Source organism: Oncorhynchus keta, chromosome 30 (assembly GCF_023373465.1).
Source record: "Oncorhynchus keta strain PuntledgeMale-10-30-2019 chromosome 30, Oket_V2, whole genome shotgun sequence".
Lineage (NCBI taxonomy): Eukaryota > Metazoa > Chordata > Actinopteri > Salmoniformes > Salmonidae > Oncorhynchus > Oncorhynchus keta.
In genome coordinates, this window is record NC_068450.1 from 23,348,917 (window position 1) to 23,362,078 (window position 13,162).

General features: G+C 42.6%; 1 protein-coding gene across 2 annotated transcripts in view; it reads right to left on the bottom strand.

Moving 5' to 3' along the window:
* The window catches only part of fgfrl1a (fibroblast growth factor receptor like 1a), a 205,224-nt gene extending 192,550 nt beyond the window's left edge, over positions 1–12,674 (bottom strand). For both annotated transcript variants that reach the window (XM_052488062.1, XM_052488061.1), the window contains exons 1-2: positions 12,167–12,674; positions 10,970–11,066 (exon numbers count right to left, since the gene is read on the bottom strand). In XM_052488062.1, the coding sequence (XP_052344022.1) occupies positions 10,970–11,033 (64 nt within the window). In that variant the 5' untranslated portion in view covers positions 11,034–11,066; positions 12,167–12,674. The remainder of the gene's footprint in view (positions 1–10,969; positions 11,067–12,166) is intronic.
* Positions 12,675–13,162: the final 488 nt, after the last annotated feature.

The following is a 13,162-nucleotide window of genomic DNA, read 5'->3' on the forward strand; positions in this document are numbered from 1 at the left end:
CACACCTGATTCAAATTGTCAACTAATCATCAAGACCTTGAATAGGTGAATTAGGTGAGCTAGTTCAGTATTACAACAAAATTGTGAAATGTTTGGGGGTACCCAAGGAGAGGTTAGAAAACCACTAGTGGACACAGTATGACTGCCATTCGTCAATCACGTTAATGCTCAGTTTAGGTCCCAAAATGCTTGAGGGGGTCTCTCTCTCTCTCTCTCTCTCTCTGTCTCATCCTTCCTTACAGTCTCTCTCACACACACACACCTGCTTAGGGGTGCAGGCCCCAACACAAACTGACACAGAAAATCCTAAAGAAAACAAGGAGAGCTGTCTCCGGTCCCGGGATTGCTTTTCAACATCTCATTTGTAATGCGACCAGGAGAACAGCTGGGAAGGTGGGGGAGGAGGGAAGTACATGCATACATATATACAGTGCCTTCAGAAAGTCTTCACACCCCTTGACTTTTTCAAAATAATGTTGTGTTACAGCCTGAATTTAAAATGGATTAAGGTTTCGATTGTTGTGTCACTGGCCTACACACAATCTCCCATATGTCAAAGTGGAATAATAATTTATGTAGATTTTTACAAATGAATAAAAAATGAAAAAATATCTTGAGTCAAAAGATATTCAACCCCTTTGTTATGGCAAGCTTAAATAAGTCCAGGACAAAAAATGTGCCTAACAAGTCACATAATAAGTTCCATGGATTCTGTGTGCAATAATAGTGTTTAACATGATTTTTTTATGACTACCTCATCTCTGTACCCCATATTTACAATTATCTGTAAAGTCCCTCAATCAAGTAGTCAAGTTCTTTTATTATTATCATTTTTTTGTATTTTACCCCCTTTTTCATGATATCCAGTTACCATCTTGTCTCATCGCTGCAACTCCCCAATGGGCACGGGAGAGGCGAAGGTCGAGTCATGCGTCGTCCAAAACATGACCCGTCAAACCGCGCTTCTTAATTAACACCCTCCCCCAACCCGGAAGACGCTGAGCCAATTGTGCGCCTCCCTATGGGACTCCCGGTCACAGTCGTTGTGATACAGCCTGGGATCAAACCCGGGTCTGTAGTAACGCCTCAAGCACTGTGAAGCAGTGCCTTAAGATCTCTGAGCCACTAGGGAGGCCCCGAGTAGTCAATTTCAAGAACAAATTTAACCACAACGACCCGGGAGGTTTTCTAATGCCTCACAAAGAAGGGCACCTATCGGTAGATAGGTAAAAAAAAGCAGACGCTGAACACTTTGGATGGTGTATCAATACACCCAGTCACCACAAAGATACAGGTGTCCTTCCTAACTCAGTTGCCAGAGAGGAAGGAAACTGCTCAGGGATTTCACCATGAGGCCAATTGTGATTTTAAAACAGTTAGAGAGTTTAATGGCTGTTCTAAGAGAAAACTAAGAATGCATCAACAACATGTAGTTACTCCACAATACTAACCTAAATGACAGTGAAAAGAAGGAAGATTGTGCAGAAAAAAATATTCCAAAATAGGTATCCTGTTTGCAACAAGGCAATTAAGTAATTGCAAAACCTGAAAAAAATGTGGCAAAGAAATGCACTTTTTTATCCTGAATACAGAGCGTTATGTTTGGGGCAAATCCAATACAATACATCACTGATTAACACACTTCATATTGTCAAGCATGGTGGTGGCTGCACCATGTTGTGGGTATGCTTGTCATCGGCAAGGAATAGGGATTTTATTTATTCAAAATTAAGCTAAGCACATACAAAATCCTAGAGGAGAACCTGGTTCAGTCCGCTTTCCAACAGACACTGGGAGAGGAATTCACCTTACAGCAGGACAATAACCTAAAACACAAGGCCAAATATACACTGGAGTTGATTACCAAGACGACATTGAATGTTCCTGTGTTCCTAGTTACAGTTTTGACTTAAATCGTCTTGAAAATCTATGGCAAGACTTGAAAATGGTTGTTTAGCAATGATCAACAACCAACTTGACAGAGCTTGAATCATTTTTTAAAGAATAATGGGCAAATATTGTACAATCCAGATGTGCAAACCTCTTGGAGATTTACCCAGAAAGACTCACAGCTGTAATCACTGCCAAAGGTGTTTCTAACATGTATTGTCTAACAGTGGGTGAATACTTACGGTACAGTTAAAAAGTACTTACCCGTTTCTAATATTCTCTACTTTTGCATATTTTTGAAACTGAATGTTAAAACCTAATATTAGATAAAAGGAAACTGAGTTAACGCAACAATGACTTACTTATTTCATTTTTTTCATGGGACCCATGTCAGCCAAAATGTTATATTTTTGAATCATCTGTCCATGAAACATTTTTCTAAGAGTCTTGATGATCATCCAGGTGCTTTTTTGAAAAACTTGAGTCAACTTTTTGGATGTCATTTGTTTTTGCCAGACATAATGTTACCAAACACTGCATTCGACAGTAAGAACCTTATACCAACGGCCAAGCATGGTGATGGTAGTATGATGGTTTGGGAATGCTTTGCTGCCTCAGGACCTGGACTTGCCTTAATAGAAGGAACCATTAATTCTGCTCTGTATCAGAGAAGTCTACAGGAGAATGTCAGGGCATCCATCTGTGAGCTGAAGCTGAAGTGCAGCTGAGTCATGCAGCAAGACAATGATACAAAACACACAGTGCATTCGTAAATTATTCAGGCCCCTTGACTTTTTCCACGTTTTCCACGTTTTGTTACGTTACAGCCTTATTCTAAAATGGATTAAAACATAGTTTTTTTCTACACACAATACCCCATAATGACAAAAAAAAGTTTTTTAGGAATTTTTACCAATGTATTAAAAATAAATCAACAGAAATATTACATTTACATAAGTATTCAGACCCTTTACTCAGTGCTTTGTTTAAGCACCTTAGGCAGCGATTACAGCATCAAGTCTTCTTGGATATGACGTTACAAGCTTGGCAGACCTGTATTTGGGGAGTTTCTCCCATTCTTCTCTACAGATCCTCTCAAGCTCTGTCAGGTCGGAAGGGGGGGGTTGAAGCTGCACAGCTATTTTCAGGTCTCTCCAGAGATGTTCGATCGGGTTCAAGTCCGGGCTCTGGTTGGGTCACTCAAGGACATTCAGAAAAGTCACTCCTGCGCTGTCTTGGCTGTGTGCTTAGGGTCGATGTCCTGTTGGAAGGTGAACCTTCACCCCAGTCTGAGGTCCTGAGTGCTCTGGAGCAGGTTTTCATCAAGGAAAACCACCTTCCGGAGACACCTGAAACCCCACCTCTTTAAGGAATACCTAGGATAGGATAAAGTAATCCTTCTCACCCCCCTTAAAAGATTTAGATGCACTATTGTAAAGTGGCTGTTCCACTGGATGTCATAAGGTGAATGCACCAATTTGTAAGTCGCTCTGGATAAGAGCGTCTGCTAAATGACTTAAATGTAAATGTAAAAGGATCTCTGTACTTTGCTCCGTTCATCTTTCCCTTCATTCCTGACTAGTCTCCTAGTCCCTGCCATTGATGTGAGGCTTGGCATTCAGGCCAAATAATTCAATCTTGGTTTCATCAGATCAGAGAATCTTGTTCCTCATGGTCTGAGAGTCCTTTGGGTGACTTTTGACAAACCCCAAGCGGGCTGTGATGTGCCTTTTACTGAGGAGTGGCTTTCGTCTGACCACTCTACCATAAAGACCTGATTGGTGAAGTGCTGCAGAGATGGCTGTCCTTCTGAAATAGTTTGGAAGCCTTCCCCAGATCTGTGCCTCGACACAATCCAGGCTCGAAAATCTAAGGACAATTCCTTCGACCCCATGGCTTCGTTTTTGCTCTGACATGCACGGCCAACTGTGGGACCTAATATAGACAGGTGTGTGCCTTTCCAAATCATGTCCATTCAATTGAATTTACCACAGGTAGACTCCAGTCAAGTTGTAGACACATCTCAAAGATGATCAATGGAAACAGGATGAACCTGAGCTCAATTTCGAGTCTCATAGCAACGAGTCTGAATACTTATTATTATTATTTATTTTTTTTAACAATTTTGCTAAAGTTTCTAAAAACCTGTTTTCACTTTGTATTATGGGATATTGTGTGTAGATTGATGAGCAAAAAATGTAATTTAATCCATTTTACAATAAAGCAGAACATTACAAAATGTGGAAAAAGTAATGGGGTCTGAACACTTTCTGAATGTGCTGTACATGAAAATGGTTAAAAAGGTTTGGAATGGCCTAGTCAAAGTCCAGACCTAATACCGATTGGGATGTTGTGGCAGGACTTGAGACAAGCAGTTCATGCTTGAAAACCCCAAATGTTGCTGAGTGAAAGCAATTCCTCCACAGAGATGTGAGAGACTGATCAACAACTACAGGAAGTGTTTGGTTCTGGTCATTGCAGCTAAAGGTGGTACAACCAGTTATTGAGTGTAAGGGGGCAATTACTTTTTCACACAGGGGCATTGGGTGTTGCATAACTTTGTTAAATGAAATAAATAAATAAAGTATAATTGTTATTCATTATTGGTTTTGGTTGAAGATCTGATAACATTCAGTACAAAACAAATAGCAAGAAAAAAAAAGAAAATCAGAAAGGGTGCAAATACTTTTTCACAGCACTGTACAGTATCTAATCAAGACCGTGTTCAATTTTTCATCTTTTTCTCAGCACTGTACAGTATCTAATCAAGACCGTGTTCAATTTTTAATCTTTTTCACAGCACTGTACAGTATCTAATCAAGACCGTGTTCAATTTTTAATCTTTTTCACAGCACTGTACAGTATCTAATCAAGACCGTGTTCAATTTTTAATCTTTTTCACAGCACTGTACAGTATCTAATCAAGACCGTGTTCAATTTTTAATCTTTTTCACAGCACTGTACAGTATCTAATCAAGACCGTGTTCAATTTTTTATATTTTTCACAGCACTGTACAGTATCTAATCAAGACCGTGTTCAATTTTTAATCTTTTTTAAAATTCATTCTATAATTTTTCTTCAAATTTGACAGTACAAAGTATTTTGAGCAGATTATTGACAAAGACAATCAAATCCATTTTAATTCAACTTTGTAACCCAACAAAATGTGGAAAAAGTACCGGGGTGTGAATACTCTCTGAAGGCACACAAAGAGGAGAAAAAGCAGAATCTGCAGGAGGACTGGTGTGTTATTGTAAGCCCCTGGTGAAAGGTCAGGCATGCACACTCCCTGCTGCCCTCTGACCTGTAGCAATGACCAAACACAGGCTCCAGCCACCAACAATAAACTATTGTTTCACCACTGTACGACACAATGCACTGTCTGTGAGAGTATGTGCTGCCCAGCCTTCTCACCCTCCTGCTGCCCCTCACCCTCCTGCTACCTGGCCTCCTCACCCTCCTGCTGCCCAGCCTCCTCACCCTCTTGCTGCCCAGCCTCCTCACCCTCCTGCTGCCCAGTCTCCTCACCCTCCTGCTACCTGGCCTCCTCACCCTCCTGCTACCTGGCCTCCTCACCCTCCTGCTACCTGGCCTCCTCACCCTCCTGCTACCTGGCCTCCTCACCCTCCTGCTACCTGGCCTCCTCAACCTCCTGCTGCCCAGCCTCCTCACCCTCCTGCTGCCCAGCCTCCTCACCCTCCTGCTGCCCGGCCTCCTCACCCTCCTGCTACCCGGCCTCCTCACCCTCCTGCTACCTGGCCTCCTCACCTTCCTGCTACCCCGCCTCCTCACCCTCCTGCTACCCGGCCTCCTCACCCTCCTGCTACCCGGCCTCCTCACCCTCCTGCTATCCAGCCTCCTCACCCTCCTGCTACCCGGCCTCCTCACCCTCCTGCTATCCAGCCTCCTCACCCTCCTGCTGCCCAGCCATAGCTGTGTCTGACCTAGACTCAACAGACCTCTAGTCTGCCTGCCTGTCTATGCTGTGGCTATTTCAGGCTGGAAAGTATGTCAGTGTGGGTGTGGCATAATTCCAATACATCCGCAACAATATAAAGATGTTGCCTTCAGTGGCTAATGTGTTTGCAACATGTATTGACGCAGACTGGGGTACAGGCTTCTGGCTAGCCTAATGGAAGTCATGTCAGACAAGATTGGAGGACTGCAGGGAGGACTGGTGAAAACAGTAGGCCAGTTGGACTGCAGGAGAACTCTCTATCTTTCCCTCCTCTATTCTAATTGAGCTGTTTCTCCTCATTCCTACACAGGGCACCTATCCCAGTCGCATTGAACACCATGATTCTGTACCAGGAGGACTAGTGCAGGGTGTCCCCATACCACCCTCTGCCACTGTGGGATAAAAACCATCAACCTACCCCTGAGATGTCTTGATGGACACATTAAAACACAAACACCAGACGTGCTAAACTAACATTGACTTGATCTGAGCTCCTGTTTAATTCAGTTCCTTTTGAAGCCAGACTTTGTTTCTTAATCACCACATCCTCAACTCAGCAACATGCTGTTCCCAGTCTTAAATCAATTTACGACCTCCTGGGTAACACAGCTTCATTATTGGGGAATGTGATTAGTAGCCCAATGCTAATAAGGAGAAGCGAGAGAAAGATGGTTGCTGTGTAAACACCATCTGACATGCTAATAATCACTTTATGGCCTGTAGTCTGACAGAAGCCTTGCTCTATAGATCTATCCTCCTCATTGACATGAACTGGAGCAGATCTTCCTCACTCACACTCAGCTCTGTTTGTCACGTCTGGAAGACGGCTTATGTCTGAGCTTTGCCTGATGGTTTTGTGTGCATCATTTCCTGGAAATGCCAATAGGAATTTATTATAACAGTGCAATGTAGTATTTACATTTTATGACACATTTGTCTCAATACACACACTTTGTCATTGTTAATAACATTGACTTTAACCAAGACATATGTATCAATCCCTATTCTAAATGTAACTACTGTTTGCTTAACCCACACTCCGGGCTCTGTGGATATACTACAGAGCTGTGAAGGGACCAAAGGCTACCCAGTGGCTCAGTTATGTTTCTCCAACACTCTAAATGAACTTCACACATTCCCTCTGGCTTAGGGCTAGCCATAAACTGCTGCAGTGGGAGGATTGTGAGGTAGGAAGGGAGAGATGGAGGGAGGGACGAAGGGAGGGATGGATGGACGGAAAATCGGGTGAGATGGAGGGAGGGAGAGAGAGATCGAAGGAGGGAGCGATGGAGGGAGATATGGAACGAATGAAGGAGAGAGAGGGGGACTCAACCTCATCACAGGTTCTATTCATTTTTAGAAGGCTCAGAGATGGTTAGAAAGTTAGATAAGCAGGCTGCATTGATTTCCATTGTATACGTTTAGAGCATCAGCCCATTTGGTGGTTTACTCTATAAAGGTGTGTCCAGATGCTCAGTCATGAATCCTGGAGGGCTGCCTCTCATTGACACACCAGCATGTAGCCGCACGGTGGTCCTAGTTTGTACAAACAGCACAGCAGGCCCCTACAAACCAAACAGCTCCACCTCCAAAAGCCCCCACATCTCCACATGTCCATATGGCTGCCCGTCTCCATTGACTAAATGCAATGCTGGTAGTATATAGTCTACCTTTTCTGCACCACGATCCTGTACATCATAATGAGTCACACTTTACTAAATGAGACAACGATACCAAGGTGAATGCAGTTCAATTTCCTTTGTGATCATAATTTAGTTTTTTCTAACTGTTATGGTAACTATCCCATGACTTACTTGTTTCCCCATTTAGTTGGCACAGATGTTAACACCCACATTTCTGCATTAATAGTCTCTCTCTCGACCATGCAGACCCTGAATCATTGCATAAGCTTATACAGTTCATATGCCTCTCTGGCAGCTGGGCCCAAACTGTGCTTCCGCATGTAGCGGAAAATATTTGTCATCTGACGTGATGTTCTGCATTCCCCGTGCATCAAGGACACACAGGAACAGCAAACTCTTATTTAGGAGGGGAGAACTCAAATGGGGTCAAGGGTTATTGTTGTTCCTTTGTTAGTCATTTAGCAGACGCTCTTATCCAGAGCTACTTACAGGAGCAATTAGGGTTAATGGCCTTGCACAAGGGCACAGACAGATTTTTCACCTAGTCGTCTTGGGGATTCGAACCAGCAACCTTTCAAATGCATTCTCTACTCCACATCATAGCAATCAACCTGAACTCTAAGAAAAGTGTTGTTACATGTCCAGTAGTTTTGAAAGTATGTTCCTTTTCTACTCCTGAAGGTCCCATCTGAAGGTATGAAACTAAGGTCACAAAATAATTATAGAATGTCAGCATATGTTTTGATGTGGACTCAAGATTTTCTACTGTATGTTGAGTTGCCATTGTTGACCCCCTACAGTATGTCCAAAGCCCAGCGTTGGGTCAAATGGAGTGCAAAGTATCTCAGATCACGTGGGAAGTAATCTCTGAATCGGTTTCAGTATCTCTGAGCTATTTTGTTTTCTGCACAACCACCATGCTTGTCCTGGTCTTATCAAACCTGTCATATCAGACTTCATGAAGAAAGGAAGAAGTTTGTTTCTCTAATATCCGCATGCCATCGTCTATCTCTCCCTCTGTGTACCCAGTTAGGCGCTAGCTAGGCTACCCCCAGTGAGGCACTAACTAGGCTAACCCCAGTGAGGAACCCCTTCCGATATCATCACCAGGAAGACCAGTAAGTTTGTGTCGTCTACTTTTAAGCCCACAGCTATCCTTGCCACCTTGCTCCATTTACGATCAGAAAAGCTGTGGCATTGCACAGCAAACAAACATAAATTGCCTAATCGAGTCGCATTGCTCTCTATGGGTATCTGTTGACTTTTGCTTAAGCGTCTCCGTGACTGACTCACTGATCCTATCTGCCTGAGCGTCGTGCGCTTGGCTCCCCATGTCCCCTTGCTTTCCCCACAAACAGACAGACAGAGAGGCAGACATACAGAAAGGCAGGCCAGAGCAGGCAGACTGACAGACAGACACAGACAGAGAGACAGACAGACAGGCAGACTACAAGTCTGTTGAGTCTAGATCAGACACAGCTACGGCTGGGCAGCATGATGGTGAGGAGGCTGGGCAGCAGGAGGGTGAGGAGGCTGGGTAGCAGGAGGGTGAGGAGGCTGGGCAGCAGGAGGGTGAGGAGGCTGGGTAGCACGAGGGTGAGGAGGCTGGGAGCCAGGAGGGTGAGGAGGCTGGATAGCACGAGGGTGAGGAGGCTGGGCAGCAGGAGGGTGAGAAGGCTGGGTAGCAGGAGGGTGAGGAAGCTGGGTAGCAGGAGGGTGAGGAGGCTGGGCAGCAGGAGGGTGAGGAGGCTGGGCAGCAGGAGGGTGAGGAGGCTGGGCAGCAGGAGGGTGAGGAGGCTGGGCAGCAGGAGGCTGGGCAGCAGGAGGGTGAGAAGGCTGGGTGGCAGGAGGGTGAGGAGGCTGGGCAGCAGGAGGGTGAGCATCAGGAGTGTGAGGAGTTTGGGCAGCAGGAGGGTGAGGAGTACACTATCTGCGCACCTCACTTGACACTTGCATACTGCGCTGCAGTCAAAAGGTGTGATTTAGGAAGGGTCCAATAGAAAACTGAAGGTGCCAAAAGCTCTGTGATCTAGGCAGGGTCCGTTAGAAAATGGAGGGTAGGCACTAAGCCTGAATGGACTATAACCCTAACTTGAGTTACACAACCACAACTTTGTACAGAAAAATACAAAGTTGTGAATTAGCAGCTTGTCGTAGATATCATCAGTCCTCACTGTGGTGAGGCACTTTTTGAAGATGGCTGCCTACAGATCTACTTCAGGTGAAAGGTTGTGGGAATTGCTCATAAATATTCATTTTTGGGGAGGGTAAACTAATTGTATCTGATCCCAACACTTTTTCACAAAAGCATACTTACCAGAAGTTCACTGGAACATGTGCATTGCGAGCAAATACGGCTCTAGACAGTTAGCGTACAGTGGTAAGGTGCTGAGTTCCTGCTATCTGTTACCACTTGCAGTGTAGGTTCAATCCCCCATGGGGTGCAAAGAAAACAATTGAAATGTGGACTTACATTTATTGAGGTATTGTGTTGGGAAGAAAAGTGTAATAATCACCTTGAAAATGAAGATTAGAGGCTCAATTCAATACAACCTGCATTGCCGTATTTCCGGAGCAGCTCTTTTTCCTAATAGTCATATTATCTCATAGATCCGTCTTGGGTACTGTATAAAAACCTACTACTAGGGTGACTCCTCTCACAGGTATGCTTTCACTTCTCGGAATTAAAAAGTGTGTCGGCATGGGATGAATGTTGTCAATAAAGGATAAGACAAATGTATATCTGCCCCATGTGGTATTAGAAATCTCAACCATTGAACTATGAGCCAACTGTCTTAGCAGCCTGCACCACCAGTCATAGCGGTTAGGAAAAAATACAATGAGTTGACACGACCACCATTGTCATCCATTTCTTGTTACGATGGATCTAGCTACGAATAGAAGCGTATAATCCTAATCGTTTACATGTTTTTTTTTCCTTAGTAAAAGCCCATAGATATATATGAAATGGTAAGGAAAAACGTTGTATTTGGTCATATGTGGAAATGTGCCTTACTGCCTTTTAGAATGTTGTGTAACGTCAGTAGTCTATTCAAGGAAGCATCGTGCAAAATATATTGGCACACTCCACTTACCAAGACCATTGGCAAATAAGGCCCGCTGTCACCTGCTTTTATAGTAAGCCTTGCGGTGGTACCACCCAGCACATCTAGAAGGGAGTGTATTTCATACCGAACCCCTACCTTAAGATGACGTAGAGGCACCTTCTCAAGGTGCCTCTACATCACAAAATGTCAATGGTAGAGTTGAACCGCTAGGGGGAAAGAGCTAGATTTACTACTAAAAGACCAAAATATATCACTTTTGCAATGAACTGTCAAAACGAAGACCAGAACGCAGGTGTCTCACTATAACTTAGCCTTAAACATGGTTTTCCATCAAAAAAAGTTTTAATGAAAGTTACTCTTTAAAACACTTTCAGTTGTTATTGTTGCTTACTACTAAGTTACTACTCACCCCGTGCACAGTCCGACAACAGGATTATTTCACAAATGAGCAGGCAAATCCATAAATGCCCCATTCTTTCTGGATCGCAGGTTTCAACACTTCAAATCTGGGATAATGAGAAAACAAGACAATTCACAGTGAGGCGAGGTGCAACAACACATACTGGTTTTATCCACATCATCTCTAAGCTCCTGGATACGCTTTTACAACAACAATTCTATCTCACAGACGTTTCTTTGGAAGTGGGATAGCCAAGGCATTGAGTAAATATAACAGACTTACAGTCTTGTAACTAGTGACATTAAAACAAGTTGTTAATCATTTAACTGGAAAATACACGACTTCTGTTCCCAACACTAGAAAATGTGTTTCTGGAAAAGCCATTTAGGCTTTTTATTTATGATCTTCATTCAAACGAGCAGCTCTTATTCTGTTCATATGACCCCCTGTTTCTGGATAGAGGAGTTATTATTTCTGCCATTGTGTACATCAAATTGTAAGTCATTTGAAATCATGAACATCCTTTAGAGTTTTGAATGTAATCTGTGATAAGAATTATCAACATAACATCGACTGTTATATTAAAGCATCTGCTATTGGGGAACGAGACATGTCCTCCTAACTCATTGTATTACAATTGGTTATAGATGCTGATGTATAAACTACAGCTAATCTAGCTGCTAATGAACCATCCACATAGATCATAAAATAAACATGTCATATGTGAGTTGGGTCGAGGCCAGGGTCATCATTGTCCAGCGCCCCTGGAGCAATTAGGGTTAAGTGCCTTGCTCAACAGAGTTTTCACAAAGTCGACTCGGAAGGTTGGAACTACCTTTCGGTTACTGACCCAACTCGCTAACCACTCGGCTACATTCCGCTCTAGATCAGTGAGACATGGTGAATCAGTGGAATGACAACATTTTACACTCAAAAGTGGACAACAAATAATAGCTTTTATAAGGTAATATAGACTAACTATAATTTATGATGAACACAAACATTTTGATTTGTGCAATACAGCTGTGTACTGTCATATTAGTAAAACATTGGTAATAATCTGTAGTATCAATCAAAAGTTGTCTACTAATGGATTTCTAAAACAAACATGCATCCTTCTAAAATCAGCTGCTTAAAAATAATCACATTGTAACCAGGGCCAATAACCCATCTTAAAATAATACAAGTTAGTAAGTAGTGACTTACCTGAAATGTCCTGCAGCAATGGTTTGTATTGAATCGGTTTCCCACTAACGGAAAGTCTATCATTCTTATTGCCTTTACATTTGCATCAAAGGTGATCTAATCCAAATAATCAACTAATCAATATCCACTAAATGTTGCACTGCACGCACTGTCGCTCAAGTACCTGTGGCTCAGTTATTGAAAAAAAGTGTACCCTCCAATACAAAGAACACTATTGAACGTTAATATCAAACATGCGAGAGATCAAATCTAGTTCGTTTTTTGAATGACAGTCATCACATAACGCTCGTGCGAGACCACCTCACCGGACAGAACGCGTGCGTGAAAACTAAATAAATAAAAGTCCTCTGCTCGCGGTAGTCTACAGTTAACTCCTACCCTTATTAATTTAGAAAGAGACGCTGGAGACCTAATCGGTTTATTTATTTTCGCAATTTTCATTTGCATCCAAATACCTTTTTGCAATAATTGAGCTAACAGACCTTGCCATCCAGTAATCGACCGCATGCAAACAAACAGCGGAGGGAAAGGCGGTCCATCCAAGCTCGGAACTTTTGCCCAATCACAGTGTAGCCTTAGTCACAGCTACTCAACAAATGTTAAGAATTAACTCTTTCGTATTAGCCTACATCTAAGGCAGTTCTGCTGAAAACATGGACTACATCATAATAAAAATATATATATGCTAAATATATATATAGGCTAATATACATAATCACAAAATGTATAACAATAAAACATTAATGTAATAAATGCATTATAATGTAATTACAATGTAATGATAGTTAATATTCAATTGAATTTCTATTCCCACTATGTAATCAGATTGATTAAAGATTGAAATGGTATGGTTTGGGTGTTAAAAATACACACTGGCCTAGCATTAGAAAATTGGTCAAAAAATTCATAAGAGAAAATGGTCATTTAAAGAAAAAATGTAATATGACAAAGTGTCATTTTATCAGACCCAGATGAAGCATTATCCTGGATTAAAAC